At 38.2% G+C, this 17,379-nt stretch overlaps 1 protein-coding gene across 1 annotated transcript in view; it reads right to left on the reverse strand.

The window, feature by feature from the left end:
• LOC141900106 (inositol polyphosphate-5-phosphatase A-like) overlaps positions 1 to 17,379 on the reverse strand; it is a 221,486-nt gene that overhangs the window by 125,371 nt on the left and 78,736 nt on the right. Inside the window, exons 6-7 of the mRNA XM_074786850.1 lie at positions 12,869 to 12,900; positions 209 to 397 (exon numbers count right to left, since the gene is read on the reverse strand). Of these exons, the coding sequence (XP_074642951.1) occupies positions 209 to 397; positions 12,869 to 12,900 (221 nt within the window). The remainder of the gene's footprint in view (positions 1 to 208; positions 398 to 12,868; positions 12,901 to 17,379) is intronic.

Consider the following 17,379-nt stretch of genomic DNA (forward strand, 5'->3'; position numbering starts at 1 on the left):
GATATCAAAATGGTGTTTTCCTTGTTCATCTAAACTGGTTATTCGAGGATTACCAGTGCGGTATAGGGGACATAGTTTCGACATAAAAATTTTGATTCGTTCACTTAAGTACAGCAACCAACAAGCATGTGAATTTCAATGCAGAACATAAAAAATGTTTTAAATTTCATGTTTTACAGGAGTTAATCAAAAACATTTCTATACTTACAGCTTCCATTGAAATCAAATTTGACGCATCATGAAAAAGATGTATGTTGATTATATCAAACTGTGTTGAATTGATAGACCATCGTGTTCTGATGAATCCTTTTCGTGACCATTTACATTCAGGGAAAAAGTCCTTAGGGAATTTTGCCTTTTCTTTCAATGACACAGATTCAATGTTTCCAGATAAAACCTACAAAAACATTAAAAAAATTACATAACAATGAATAACAATGAACACCAGAAGTACCAAGTCACAGTACTGCGTTTGCCAAGTCCAGGCCAAAGCCTAACAGAGCGGGTGAGATGGTTTCGGTTGATTTGCGCCATCATACACAATCGACTCACTCACCAAAGATCAGAAAATGACGCTAGTTGCTCCGCCACAAAAGTTGATTTGGGAATGTGGCCCTACAAATTTTAGAAGAGCTTTATGGTGAAGAAGAAGATGTCATCCAATCCGATCCCTTTTCCAAATTGTCCTTGACCACACACCACTGAAGATCCATGACGAGAGCCTTGAAACTTCCAAAGAGTTGACTTGTTTGCTGTCAACACCCTTCAATAGTCACCATTAGAATTCTGTGCCCTCCAGATCTTCCAAGTAAACACCAAGCTCTTCAATGGTCGCTACGAAACCAGTGGAGACATGTACCAGGGAGTCCTGCAGATGATTATTCCCGAGTGCTACATACCGCCAAACACCTTCTACCTGAAGCTGGTTTCAAGGACCGCAATTTCTGCATTAAGGTAAAGAAAATTGGCCAGACGGTTGTCTTCCGGTTCTCGACCTACGAACTGAAGACTAAGAATTTAAGAAAGTATGAACATACTGGTAACGACAAAGATCCTTGGTGATGTAATCATGGTGATGGTGATGTAAGCAGGATTTACATCATGGCTTCATTATAGATGAACCATTGCCTGGATTCGTCAAGATGTTCGTCGCCAAGATGAAATCACTGGATATTAAAGCTAGTCAACTGACAGTTACCGAGATTCACATCGCCAAGATATTCATCCTGAAGTCAGCGCAACAAGAAGATTATCCTGATGAATATGCTGCACTGAAGTCCAAAAAACCCATCTTTGAAGAAAAGTCTTCTTTTACAGTTGAATCCCTCATTGGATGAAAATGGTGTTATAAGAGCTCATGGTCTTATGAAGAATGCCAACATCCCTGAAACCGCAAAGAACATGGTAATACTGGCTTAACATCCCGACGTCACTAGACACATCATCCTCTACACCCACCAATGTCTTTGGCAAGTGGGCACAGAATACACACTGAACGAACTCAGACAAGAATACTACATTCCAAAGGCAAGATCAGATTTCAACTTTGTCGAATAAATTTCAACCTTCAGCTAGACTCCTGACTCGTTGTTTTTGGTCTCTCGGTCATCTCTACGACAGGCTATGATAGTCATAGCTTGGATCATGGATACAAGCAAATGACGCGTTATGGACAATTTCTTATCAGATTATCAGTTCTATATGATACAGCATTATGGGACTATATCCATGACAGTAGAGATACTTCAGATGTTGTTCTTTTAGAAGCGACAACCCCTACATGGCCTTCGACCATAAAAACAATGGGACTCATGCTTACATCTTCACTCAGACAAATCGTTGTTGCGCTCAACCTACACCGTGGCGTGTGTTGTCTAATACTGACACGGGAGAACAAGGCAATATTGCCTACGAGACTGTACTTAATGTTTATAACGTGCAGAACTCATCACAGCGCCACAGTTAACAAACTAATGCAGATAATCAGGCTCCAAAACGGATCGCCAAAGCAAATGTCCATAAATGAGTTCAATTAATGAGAGTAAAACGAGATCCAGTCATGTTAATATCACTTTCACAAAAAATTTGATGCTATCAATTTCGCCAGATATCTTGATGCAACATAACCTTATGCACAGGATTCTAAAATTTGATGAATCATTGAACACACTTCACACAATAAATCGATAACCACTTCAATTGTACCGCCATTTTATTTTACCCTTTCAGTACTTGCCATACACCCATCCACTGTACAGAGCCAGAAATCGAAATTTTTGATGATTTTACTAAAACCCCTGGTATAGAGGTGCCGCAAGTGTTAAGAAAGGGGTACTGTACCTACAGAGGGCAATGCAGTGTGCAAACATTTTGGTGATAAAAAAATGTGTTTTTATACTAATCAGGTGCATCACTTAAACCTAATTAGCATAATTTATATAGTTTTTCAGAACAAGAGCCCCAAGGGGCACTATGGCCAGCCAGTCAGCTTTTCATAAATATGGCAAATGATGCATTCTGTGGGTTATATTTATCAACATTCACTCCCAGCTCAGAGTCAATACCCGCTATAATTTACACAATACAATCGTGTTTTCATAAGTAGCACAGATAGCGACTGGAGCTGGCAGGAACAAATACCTCAGATTAATCTTTCCCTTGGTCTTATCGATTTGAATGCAGAATAAAATTGAATTTTCTGAAATTTGCTCGATAAAACAAAATTGAATTGGATTTAATGTTTAATTTGCTCAATAAAGTAAAATTGAATTGGATTTGATGGGTTTTTGCAGAATAAGATATGATTGAATTTGCAGTTTGAGCACATGGCTAATTAGCATATCAAGGTCATCCATCCGATTTGAGAAAAAGCTATTTTCCCAGACTTTACATAAATGTCAATGATATTTTCTGTAGTGAAAATAAAAATATTCCTCCAAAAAATCAAGTCAACTAAAGATTTCACAGAAATCGATCTTGAAATACAATTTTTTATCTTAAAATAAAACCCAGGAGGACGGTAGACGATATGGCTGTCGCATAAGAGTCTGTCGCGTGAATAAGTCGACCCAACTTTTTGACCTCAAAATCTAAGAATTTTTCATTTACCTCGTGTAATAGTCGACCTCAACTTTCTGGGTGATATGAACTGCAGAAACTCTAGAACAATTCTAAAACTCGGCCCCAACCCTATGCTTTATTGATGATGAAGACAGGAAAACGATCAGCCCAGATGTTTTTGCCGTATTGTTTACATTGCTACTTGCTTGATAGATGGCAGCACCTGCTGGCACGTAATTATTGTATTGCTTTGCTTCTAGATGATGATCGTAATTTCTTTTAAAGTAAAATATTTTTAAACAAATAAACTGTAGAGAAAATTTGTGTTCAAAACAAATTGTGTCTTTTCTTCAATCGTCTTTAATTAAAACTGGTGTTTAATACCACGGCCTCTAGGCTATTAACGTCATTTTCATGGCGGCCCACTGGTGGCCATTATTTGAATCAAATCGACCTGATTCTAAAAAAGATTCAGGGCCAAGTGATACCCTACTTGTGTACCAAGTTTGAAAGCAATCGGTCAACAATTGCGGCCTCTAGGCTGTTAACGTCATTTCTCATGTCGGCCCCCTGGTGGCAATAATTAGAATTGAACCAACCCAATTTTACACAAGCTTCTGTCCCAAGTGATATCCTACTTGTATACCTAGTTCGAAATGATTTGGTCAACAATTGCGGCCTCTAGGCTGTTAACGTCATTGTTCATGTTGGCCCCCTGGCGGCCATCATTGGAATCCTTTCAACACAATTTTAAATAGGCTTCTGGCCCAAGTGATATCCTACTTGTGAACGAACTTTGAAATGATTCGGTCAACATTGCACACTTTCGGCTGTTAACGGTGGCCAGTGTACTTGTGTACCAAGTTTGAAATGAATCAATCAACAATTGCGGCCTCTAGGCTGTTAAGGTTGTTTTTCATGTTTGCCCCCTGGTGGCAATAATTTGAATCCAATCAACCCAGTTTTGATTAGGCTTCGGGCCCAAATGATCCTACATGTGAACCAAGTTTGAAATGATTCGGTCTACAATTGCGGCCATTAGGCTGTTAACGGTGTTTTTCATGTCGGCCCCCTGGTGGCCAGAATTTGAATCGAACCAACCCAATTTTGAATAGGGTTCTGGCCCTAAAAATATCCTACTTATGTACCAAGTTTGAAATGAATCGGTCACCAATTGGAGCCTTTAGGCTGTTAACGTCGTTTTTTTCATGTCGGCCCCCTGTTGGCCATAATTTGCATCGAACCAACCCAATTTTAAAAAGGGTTTTGGCCCAAGTGATATTCTACTTGTGTACCAAGTTTGAAAACAATTGGTCGACAATTACGGCCTCTAGGCTGTTAACATCAATCGTGGCGGCGGCAGCGGAGGCGGGGGCGCTGCGTATTCAGATCTAAATTCTATATGCCCCTCTCAACTAAAGTTGAGCTGGGGGCCATAAAAAGTCTGCTTGTTTGGGATCACTTTAAAAGCCATTTGTGTGATAAAGTAATTTCGAGAGTGCGCTCTCAAAATACCAATATAGCCATTATCCCAGAGGACTCACTAGTGTTCTAAAACCCCTGGATGTTTGTTTGAACAAGCCCTTCAAAGACGCAATCCCAAAGGAGTGGAATAAATTGATGATGGAGGCCAAAGTAGGCAATATGCATGCACCCTCCTTACCGGCCATGTGTAAATGGGTCGTTGATGCCTGGAACGAACTAGACATCAAAACCATTCAAAATCCGTTCAAAAAATGTGGCGTATCCAATGCATTAGCAGAGCTGCCAACCTTGAAAAATCCTTTCAGGGACATTAAAATTTTTTTTCTGGGACCAGACACATTTTTCAAGGACATAGTGCCAGGGACTTATCATATACACTCGCACTGGGACAAAATTTTACAGAAGAAAAAAATGAGGGACAATTTGATGACACTCAGGGACTCAACAAACAATTTGACAAACAAATGCATTTCTGAGCTTCTGAACACAACTCTTATTGAAAATTATTACAAGAATTGGCTAAAATAGAATGTTCCTGGTTGTTTCTAGATGGTTTTGAAAGTCTGGGGTCGATATGAACAAAATTCTGTTTACCTTCAACCTGGGCCGCCTGGGCCCCCCCGGAAATTGAATTGCTTATGTCAGCTACGATTATTGGCAACTGCAATGGCTTAGATGGTCACGTGATAAGCATTTTGAGAATAAATTAGATTTATTCTCAAAATTATTGGGGAATATATTTCTTTTAGAAAAGTTATTTCTTTAAGATCTTTATCTTTCTGATTCTGTTTTGAGTACAATGTGCTAGCGACATCATATTAAGATGGCCGCTTACACCATAATTCTACCAATTTCGCTTCTAGATCTTCGGTCCAGTCATCTGCCATGCTGAAGGTTTGGTTTACATTTTGAAATACATGAATTTGAAAGTTTATGACTAATTACGAATGACGAACTAGCGGTCATAATTTGTACAATGTATATGCGGTCTCTTATTGGCTGGAACCCTTGCGCTCAGTTCCGTTGCGTCGCAGATGAGCTTATTATGTCGGTTGCAATCGAAAGCAACTGTCCGCCTACCGTAGGCCGGAGTAGAACATGGGCAACTAGCCGGATACGGCTTGCGACGAGTCGGTAGGCGTCGGGTTGCCCTCGCAAGCCGGCTTATGTCGAACCGATAGAGCAGCAACTGGTGGCCTCTCATAGGCCGCTAGTTGGCGCTAATCGGCGATAAACCCAGTTGCGTCGGTAGGCGTCGCGTTGCTTGTCGACATAAGCCAGCCTTTATATGTCCAGCACAGTGAGTCGGATGCCGCTGATAAAATTTTGTTTACATGAGCTGACCCCGATTCGCTGGGGTGTGCTGGCCTAAATTAAGATCAATTTCTATAAGAGCATAGCTGGTGAATCATCACCAAACAAAACGTCAAGTGTTGCCAAGACTACCAGGCATCGACGCGTGACCTCATTCACTTGTAGATGAAAACATACATAGGCCTAATAGTTATGATGATGATGATGATCGTGAATTTGAAGGATTTTAGTGCACTACGAATAGAATATGTACCAGGTATTAATAGACAGAACTGTTTATTGTGCTCATTTAGTGCTGTAGTTATTCCATGTGTGCTTTGTGTGTTTTGATAAGGAGAACAATATACCATGCCAGGCAAGTACCGGCATGGTGTGACTATGAATGCACTTAATCTGTAAACTAATCTTGTCTAATGATTGTTTACTGTTTGTCATAATAACAGCCTATTACTAATTTGATATCATGTATCAAACAAGAAAGAAATTCTAAAAATGGGCTTGCTGACATGGTTGTACTGAAAGCTGGTTTGGTGGTAGCAGAATTAATTGAACTTTGAATTGATTACTTAATAAAGAGCTAAGAGATCGGTGTTGTCTTACATCGTTTCATGAAATGTTAATGAAATGTTACACATGTTGACTGGGAATCGGAATGGTTTTATTGTAAACGTGGACCAAGTTAGTGCAAGCTTTTTGATAGTTGTTATTTGAATATTGTAGAGTCTTAACGGATCTATCATCATGTTGATAATTGCTAGATTACTTATCGGATTGTGTTGAAATGATTATGCATAGAAAAATTTACAGCTGAAAGAAACAATGTGACTAACTTGAGTGACTTCAGGTGAAGAGAAGCAAACACGAAAATAGATTTTTCTTTTTAAAATAATAAAGACATTAAGCAAGAATAAGTTGCATTTCCTTCAAATGACAATCCACTACGATCATCCGATAAAGTTTATTGCCACCATAGACTACTGCCCTCTGGCTCTTTAAAGAGACAGGGAACCAGTTCATCAATTCAATTCAATTCAATTCAGAATCTATTTTACAGAAAAGCGTTCTAAGTTTTATTAGATATTAAAACTGAAAAATATAAATGTTCATAAAGAGATTTTTCAAATGGCCACTTACGCAAGCACCCAATGAAAGTAAAAGAAACTTAAAAGAATTTTTTTTAAACATGAAAGTAAATGTTTTGTGAAATTTTGTGTCAATAAAGAATGAATTGAATTGTTGGCAGCACTATGCCGTGCATGAATACCAATTTCAAGACTGATCACGCACGCTCAACCAAGGTTGGTATGCGCTGCTGAAATAACAAAAACGATTAAACGAAATCATAAAACAATAAAAACGACAACCGATTTAGCCAATATACGAACGGAACCTAGATTTTATTACTGCATTAAATGTGTGTAAATATCAGAGCCCAAGAAAGTTTCTAACGAAAGTTATCGACTCCCCAAGCAAGTTATCAATCCGTATGATAGCAATATGGGCTTGCAAGCATGCAAGCCCATGAAAATAAAGTTATATATAAACTAAAATGAACGAAATTGATTGAAAAAGTTTTTTTCTTTTATTTTCATTAAGTTGACTGCAACACACTTGAACACCTGTAGATGGCAGAAGCTATTGGTAGTCAATGGTTCTAGTTTTCTTCGGATCTTTGTTTTCAATTACCTAGATCTACCTTCAGACCCCATTATTAAGTCCTTGCTTCCAGTAATACATATAACAGATTGAATTGGTCGACAGCAGTGAAAATTTTTATGACTCGATGATATAACTCGTGTAAAAGTCGACCTTGAACAAGAGGCCCGACTGGAGCCGACCGGAACTGACTGGAGCCGACGGGAGCCAATTAAAAACCGACTGGATGAGGCTCGAATTATCTTCGAATTGCATGATTACACATAAAGACAGTGCGCAACTTATAAGACTCTACGCAAAGAGAGGAACATTTTTCTATTTCTTTGTTCAAAAATCTCCAAAATCACATCGTCGACCGGAAGAGAGATGCCACATTTTTATTTTTTTTTTCTATCAACTTCAAAAGCTTAACACAACTATCTATCAAAACTATAACGCTCAACTGATGGAAAATTGATGATTCCAAAAACCTCGTCGCCAGAACTCTGGGCAAAGAAAAAGGACGAACAATGCGTATACAAAACCGGCGTATCCAATAAACGGCAAAAAATAAATGACTCTTTATATGTTTGTCATTTGATTGTTTGAAAAGCAATTTAGGTTTTGAACTCATTGTGGTCCATGGCACCAAAAATGTTTCTATTATATCAAGCGTTTAGTGGTTCATTTCACGATTTTGTCCACGATAGTAAACATCCGATTTTCAAAACGGAAAAATGCTACTACATGTAGCAGGAAAAAACACTTGAATAATGTAAATAAACGTAACATGTTTCGAATACATATAGTAACAAAATAAATATATAAATATAGCTGCAAAGCAGCGATAACTGGTTTCTGCCATGCTGGGTTAAATGCCATACTAGGAAGGTTGCAAAACATTTCACTGAAATCGGTTCATTACGTACCACTATCTGTGAAGAAGCGCCACCTAGGGGTCAGCCTGTATCATAGGTCTGCCCATATCATGGATATGTTGACCCATGGCTCTTAAGCGCAAAGTAATAATGTACCAAGTTTAGGGAAAATAACTTCGAGAATATAGGTGATACAGTGTTCTACCATTCCCTCGTGGCAGTTGTATCGACTAATTTAGCTGGTTAGCCTAGTATACCTATGTACATGTACTCACACCAGGTTTTGTGATATCTATAATAAAATGGCAGAATTACACGTGAAAAACGGATGATAGAATGACTTTTCAAGATAAACGCCCCCTAGTGATTAGAATAGGAACTAATTATGTGAGGTTCGTTGTATCTCATATCCAAGTACATGTGTATCAATTATTATAGAAATCCCTCGTTCCGATTAGTAGATATCAATGAAAATGCATTTCCAACAACTTGTAGATGGCGCTACTGGAGCACCATATGAGTTACCTACTTAAACCATACATCAATACAAGTGTCTTGCAAAGGGCTACTAACCACACGTTGCAACATCGATTCTATCACCAACCGTTAAGGACCTAGGGGCAAAAATCGTTGTTATTATAGAAATCCCTCGTTCCGATTAGTAGATATCAATGAAAATGCATTTCCAACAACTTTTAGATGGCGCTACTGGAGCACCATATGAGTTACCTACTTAAACCATACATCAATACAAGTGTCTTGCAAAGGGCTACTAACCACACGTTGCAACATCGATTATATCACCAACCGTTAAGGACCTAGGGGCAAAAATCGTTGTTTTCACAGTCCCCTGGTGGCAGTTGTATGAACTTATCATGCAGGTTGGCATATTACACACATGTCTTTGTACTTATACCAAGTTTAGTGATTTTAATAATCAACAGACTGCATTACATGCAAAAATGGATGCTGAAACCGATTTTCCAAAATGTACGCCCCTAGTGGATAAAATAGGAACTAATTATGTAAGGGGTTCGTTGCATTTAGTAACCAGGTACATGTGTATCAATTTTTATAGAAATGCATTGATACCCTTAGTCGATATAGATGAAAATGCGTTTTCCAGCATCTTATAGGTGGCGCTATTGGAGAACCATATGAGTTACATAGTTATACCATACATCGATACAAGCGTCTTGTCAAGGGCAACTGGTCGGAACCACGATTCTATCTCCAACAGTTAAGGAGCTAAGAGCAATATCTCATTCAGAAATTTTCGAGCCCGTAAAGCCCAAACAGTTAATCGCAGATAGGGCATGCCATTGACTTTTTTAGCCTCGGGCCTGTCATGAACAACTTTCGTGCTTGGCTGAAGTGGAAAACTCAAAGACAAAAATTTTTCTCACACAGTAACATTTCGATGTAAGAATTTTCAAAAGTAAAACGCCCCCTGGTGGGTGAACGGGGTCCCCAATCAAAGATCCCCTCGACTTACAGGGAAGTTGCTGCAACAATGCTATTGCTTGTATGCGGCACAAACATGGCTATAAAAATTCCTCAGTTGGGTTCACTCAAGACTCACCTCATTCAGTGCGCCACATATATAGTAGCAGAGATAAAAAAAACTAAAAAACTACAGATCTAGTACATAGCTCTATCACCGCTTATAGGGACACTGACACAAACACACGTACTGACGCGCTGTGGGAATGAAGCAGAAACCGAATGCAGAAGAAACAGAATGCGAAGGCAGCAGAAACCCTAATAATAGAATATGATAGAAATAATGATCTGACTAATATTACATGAGAAAAATCATGTTTGATGACAGGGGCATTTTTATTATTGTCTTTTGAACTTCAAAAAATTTTTAAAAAGTTATCTCTGCAAAATATTCAGTTGCGAAACACTGTCTCTGAGTAAAGTCTGTCTCAGTCCAGTTTGCCGCGGCATATCAAAGCTTTTCAATCATAACATTGCCTGATTCTGGTGGTTACTGCATGGTAACTGCGCACTCCACAGCATGATGTCTGGCCACTGTATCCAAGAGTGCATATACAGGTTTCTAACTGACCAGAGCCTTCATAAGCAGTCCTCAAAAAGTGACAAAAATGTTGTCATTCTATTCTTACGGATTCGTGTTTTTCATGTTTTTATTCTACATGATGCGTGCGACACCATCTGGCCTCAGTCTTATGAATTGAAAAAAAACATTCTAAAGAGCCTCAGAATATTTCGAAAGAATAAACAATAGTTTAGAACTATTTTCGAAGAAATTAACGGTTGAAAAGTAGATATTGAAACTGGAAAGGCGACGGGGATAAGTGAGCGATCATTCGTAATATACGGAAACAGATGAAAGACACTGGACGATTTTTACATTTTACTGATTGCCTCTACAGCTGTGTTGTATGTTCAAAATCTAACAGATTCCAGGAAATTGGTCCATCAAAACACCCCTGACAACTTCAAAACAAACCTATGAAAACTATTTATAAAAGATATGAACTCTTGGATATCTCAAGAGTTGAAAATAATTCTAAGATATATCAGAAATGCAACAAGGTTGCAAAGCAAATCTGAATTCAATCGTAACTCTTGCTCTTGTTACCACTTCAGCTGTCAGTACCAATTAAAATGTGTACATTTGATATCCTTTGCCTAACAAATGCTGTGGCAAACTGGGCTGAGACAGACTTTAGTCAGCTCCATCCAGTCGGTTTCCAGTTGGTTCCAGTGGTTTCCAGTGGTTTCCAGTCGGTTCCGGTCGGCTCCGGTCGGTTTTTAGTAGGGGCGCACGGCCTTATACCTTCATGACCCAGTAGAAGAAGAATGATTGAGTATTCAAAGTTTTACAGAAAGATTTACATTGTAACGATGTAACAAGTTTTAAGATAGTTAAGATGGTATAGGCTATGTGGCGATAATGTTCATTTTCTGTCAATATATCCTTACATGAAGACAAGCCCATTTTAGCTGCCCCAAAGATCACACTACATGAAAAAATGCATCAAGAATTGGTGTAGGCATCGTGCTGAAAAGAAATCCAAGATGGATGGCAACCCTAGTGGCCATACTTGAACTCAATTTTCAATAAGGGGTAGACATTTAACCTACCGAAATTCTTACACCTAGTATCATGAAAATGCATCAAGAATTGCAGGCTATTTCGTGCTTGAAATTCAAGATGGCTGACCTGGCGGCCATATTTGAAAGCCAATGACCTCCATATACAAAAGGCATGGACAGCTTATCTGCTCTGATCCTCACACCAAATTTTGTGGAAATCCATCAAGAATTGCGGGCTGCATCGTGCAAACAAGAAATTCAAGATGGCCACATAATGGCAGCCATATTTGATCACCAATGACATTTTTTTACAAAAGGGGTGGACATCTCGCCAGACCCAATCTTCAAGCTAATTTTCAATAAGATTTATCGCAAATTACAGGCGAATTACGGTGTCATTTCATGTGAATTCAATTCAATTCCAGAGGGCCTGGCTTAGACCTATGCAATAGGAGTCAATTTAAGATTCGACTTTTTGAAAAACGAGCACAGATGCATATTCAAATCACATGTAATTAAAAACATATGCTTCTTAGTTTGATGTCCCTGTTTTCATCGCGCACGTGGTTAAAATTATTGTTTACATCGAACATCTTCAACAGCTGATACAACCGCACCCGCGTCTGTCAATCATCTTAATCTATTCATATACTTATATGCTCACTACGAAAAAACAATTAACAATCCATTATATAATACTTCATAACTTTGAAGAGGCGCACCGGCAGCGAACGCTCAAGCATGGTCAGTCACGTAGGCCGACGATAAGACAAAACAGACCATGGTTTAGACCATGGTTTTCGAAACAACTGTTTGTACGAAGTAACTGAAGTACTTCAAAGATTTTGCGACAGATGGTGCATGGGTATTATGAATATTCTCTATGAAAATGCAGGGCGACGTTGACCGTGTACAATGTAGCGAAGCTGTGGTACGAAAGTCACCGGTGATCATGCACCATGTAACGAAAGGGTCAACACTTTAACACCGAACACTCCACGAAAATTACATATGACCAAGCTTTTGATGAAATAAGGATCTTCTGACACAAATAGCATTGAATTTTCATATCATTTGGATAGTTAAAGAAGCTGCATAAAACTCGCTCAAATAAATCAAATTTTTTACCTTTTTGGGAAGGTCTACACTCACTGTACATTGAGTGTGATATACGCAATACGGGCAGTGAGAGGTCACCAGCACAGCATAGCGCAGAGTCAGCTATGGTATGAACGACTGTTTTATCAGAAAACTTGTATAAAAAGATTGAAACTTATGGTGAACTGAAGCTTATACATGTGCCATCTATTCATATTTCATACACTATAGGGCTACTGGTCCCCCAGCATTCTGTTACCAAAACAAGGTCACAGCACACACGGTGCATCTAGGACACTAAAAGGGTTTTAAGGTTTAATAATACTAACCTCTTTTCCATTTATTGAAACAAATTTTGACTCTGAAAGTACGAAAGAAATTTGCATATATTTTCATGTTGTAAGTGACAAGTTCTACACTATGCAAATCCAAATCAGATCATTGTATTTCAAACTAGATGAGGTGGTACGCCTCTAACGCCCCCTCCCATTGGCTCACTTTTGCATTGAGTTGGACACCATGCCACTTGGTATGTACCATGTACAATGGGTCGTGGTTTGAAATGCTTAACAATCTATTTCAATATTTAGCGTACCCTAACATATATGACCTTGAAACTCATCTATATCATAGAATATGTCATGAGCTAGAATTTTGCAATTGCTTTAGGTAATCAAATATGCCTAGGTACCAATATAATATGAAAAGAATAAAGTTATTCCACTCATAACATCAACTCATCAACAAGATCTTTTCTTTGTCAATTTTGATGATTTCAAACAAAGAGCGCATAATTCTTTTGGTTTTATTACCTGGAAACTACATCCCATTGCAGTTAATTTGCTAGAAAGTACTTCGCGCCAAGAGGTTAATTTCTTGGAAATTGCAACAAAAAGCAGATTTACAAAATTTCGGAATCCCCTTTTTAATTTCAAAGTGCCATTTTTATAAGTTGTGCTACCCACGACAGTGTCCCTGGATCCGCCCCTGTAGTGTATTCCTTGTATAAGTTGACCTATGTGTTCTTGACATGATTTTTGGTCACAAAACCTCGACTTATACACCGGAAAAATATAAGTTAGTTTATTTTAATCGCAATTCTCCTAATAATACAAACAAGAAAGCCCTGCTCACGAGTAAAAATATGTGTAACTAATTTTGATTTCTTTTTTAGTGTATTAGTAACAAAAACCAATCGTAATCAAATCATTTATGTCGGCGAATCTTCTTCTGACTCGTGTTAACTAAAATATGGTGTACCGCACTGGTGGACCCCTACTGTATACTATCTACATTCTACCTATGGGGGATATCATTAGACAGTTCAACTTTCATTTGACTTTCATTTGTATGCTGATGATTTGCAGTTGCAGTGTTCTCCATTGTAATAATATTTTCTCAGGGGCGGTATGTATGCGAGAATGAGCGCTGAAGGCGCTAGCACTTATGAGGATAGGGGGGTCAAATTTTCTATTTTTAGTTGCTCAGATGCGTTGAAGCACTTGTCTGCCAGTGATTAGTAGTCTTACGTGCATAAAATAGTTTGATGTTCTTCCATTTATGTAATTTAGATATGTCAATAACGCTCAGCTAGCATTAAATTTATTTCCATTTGGTAACCTAAAAAATATTTTGGTTATCATAATAAAAGTTTATCTACGGGCATTGAAACTTGAAAAGTTGAGGCCGCTGGTTTCGTTAATTCAGCTGGTGAGGCAGCAGTGTCGGAACCTTTGCGACCATTGATTTTTTTTTATTTTTAGCATGCCGGGAAATCCCAGGGTATTCATAGGCCTACCTGAGCGGCGCCACGTGGCTTCCTGGTGAGCCGTTTCTACAATTGTTGACATATTTAATAAGTTTATATGGTGTGAAGCTTTGTCTAACTCACTCTATTTATATAATTATTGACATACGTGGTGTTTCAACTTATTGGGACAAAGTAGATCAATTTTTTTTGTAGTGGTGCTTGACTATTATAGAAGGGCGGAAAAAAATAACAGGGGCGGATTTTCACGTTTTCAAATTTTCAAAGGGCGGCCCACCCCTCAGAAACCACTTACGGAAAACATTGAGTTGTGCATCAAGATTAAACGTAAGGTTGACTTCCGAGTTTAACTTGCGCTAACAATACCCTCCAGCTTTGCTGCGCTGATCTGAAGTGATGGATGGATTTAAATTTTTTACTGACAAATGGAGACAAAACCGAGTTTTCACTTATCGTAATCCATCACAGCTCACCAAGCTCTCTGTTTTGTATTAGATCTAGACGATTCTGTTATCACCCCTGTTCATTCGGTCAGAAACCTAGGTGTCATTTTTAAGGACAGTATGACTATGTCGAAACATATCAATAAGTTATGCTCTAGAGCATATTACCACTTACAGAACATTAGTAAAATTAGACAATTTTTGGTCCAAGTGACTGCTGAATGCCTCATTCATGCTTATGTAACCACTCGTCTAGATTACTGTAATTCTTTGCTATTTTGTCTCCCAGAAAATATTATAACTAAGCTACAGCGTGTTCAAAATTCTGCAGCTCGAGTTGTTGCTCGAAACTCAAAATTCTGTCATATATCACCAATTCTTCATGACCTTCACTGGCTCTCAATCAAATCCCATATCCAGTTTAACCCTATAACTGCCGCTCCCGAGATAGTCGGGAGCGTAATTTCACCCCAAACTGCCGCTCCCGAAATAGTCGGGAGCTGAATGAATATCACTAGGAAGTGTCTGCACCTGGCGGATATTGATAGAACTATATCGGTAGTACAGACACAAACTTAACTTCAAGGTCGTAGAGTTTTTATGGAAAAATTTTACGCATTTACTTAAAATTTACGCTTAGAAAATGACTTGATGTGTAATAATAAGTGTGCTTATTGTCTTATGGATAATGATAGATCAACAAAGCGACTAAGGTTGGACCAATTCGTTGATATTTTTGATCAGAATGATAACACATTTGGACATTTGAGTGATGAAGCGTGAGATGAGAATTCATAATTTGGTGTTGAGGATGGTAGTTTGGATTTTGAGGAGGGTGATGATTTTGACAGTAACCATGGCAACGCTGAAAATAATTTGGATGATCATGATTATAACAGTGATGGAATTCAGCCAGCTGGTCATTATTTTTGTGGTAACATTCCCTTGTGTCCTTATCCTTGTTTCAAAATATGGCATGCTAAAAAGAATCTGACTGAAAATTGAATGTGTGTTCGAAATCCGAGAATTTTGGTATCAGAGGAGTGACCATATTCTGGCATAAAAAAAGCAATAAAAACTGAATTACGATAGTTATCAATATGAAATAAACTTTATTAGGTAGCAATCATTACATATAAGTGTATTAGATTGAAAATAATCATATCTTTGCTTACTGTAACATGATATATGAGTTTGAAATTTCATTTTTCGATTGGAATGGAGTTCAGCGGCCATCTTGATGACGTCATTGGTTGACCTAGTTTATTCTGCGTCACTTTTTTTGGTGGGATAAGATAGCTTAGTACATTTACTTTCTAACCATATATAGTTTGCATGAGTTAAATTCAGAAGTAAAAGCCATGGAGCTACTTGAATATATTGTTATTATTATTATTTATTATTATTTATTTTTCCATTTTGAATTATAATAATCGTACAAAGTAATACAAATACAAGTATAGCTGCAAAGCAGCGATAACAGGTTTTCTGCACAGTCTTAGAATCCTGTTCAACGGTGGATTTCGACAATGCATTTGATAAGGCTCAACATCAGCCATTACTGAACAGGCTATTAGGAAACAGTATCAATGATAGGTCGCCCAAATGGCACAGCAGTTATCTCTGAACGGAAACTTGTAACCGAAATCAACGGAACGCCTATTCTCGGAATGAGACGGTCTAACTAGTGGAGTCACGCAAGGTAGTATCCTAAGTCGTCTTCTGTTTAATGTCCTGACAAATGACATACACAGTAATCCAAAATACACCAGACCGAGTAAATTTCCAAAACGACCTTAACACACTGTTCGACCAAAAAACTTAATGTTCCGACAAAACCACGGGGACAAAAGCAAAATTATGAATTGTCGCGGGTGACAAAACCAAAATATTGAATTGTCACGGGCGACAAAACAAAAATAATGAATTGTCGCGGGCGATAAAACCAAAATAATGAATTGTCGCGGGCGATAAAACCACAATAATGAATTGTCGCGGGCGTTAAAACCAAAATATTGAATTGTCGCGGGCGATAAAACCAAAATAATGTATTGTCGCGGGCAACAAAACCAAACTAGGGGTCCAGGGACACCATGCTCACTTGGGAAGTGGTTTCAAATGCTCAACAATCTAACAATTTCAATACATAACGCCTTCATGTGAGCAGCTATGATTTTGTAATTGATTGTGTTAACAAAATATGCCTCGTTACCAATTTAATATGGAAATACTAAGTTATTCTACTATTTAACGCCCCCTGGTGACCATATGCAAAACCCAATGACCCTAAAACTCACCACAATCGTAGTACATGTCATGAAATACAACTTGCAATTGATCATAGTAACAAAATATGCCTAGGTTCCAATCTAATAAGGAAAAACTAAGCTTTTCTACTATTCAATGCCCCCTGATGACTATATGGAATAACTAATGTCCTTAAAAACTCACCACAATCATAGACGATGTCATGAACTACAACTTTGCGATGGATCATGGTAACAAACTATGCCTAGGTACCAATCTAATAAGGAAAAACTAAGCTTTTCTACTATTCAACGCCCCCTGATGACTATATGGAATAACTAATGTCCTTAAAAACTCACCACAATCATAGGCGATGTCATTT

This window comes from Tubulanus polymorphus, chromosome 2 (genome assembly GCF_964204645.1).
Source record: "Tubulanus polymorphus chromosome 2, tnTubPoly1.2, whole genome shotgun sequence".
NCBI lineage: Eukaryota > Metazoa > Nemertea > Palaeonemertea > Tubulaniformes > Tubulanidae > Tubulanus > Tubulanus polymorphus.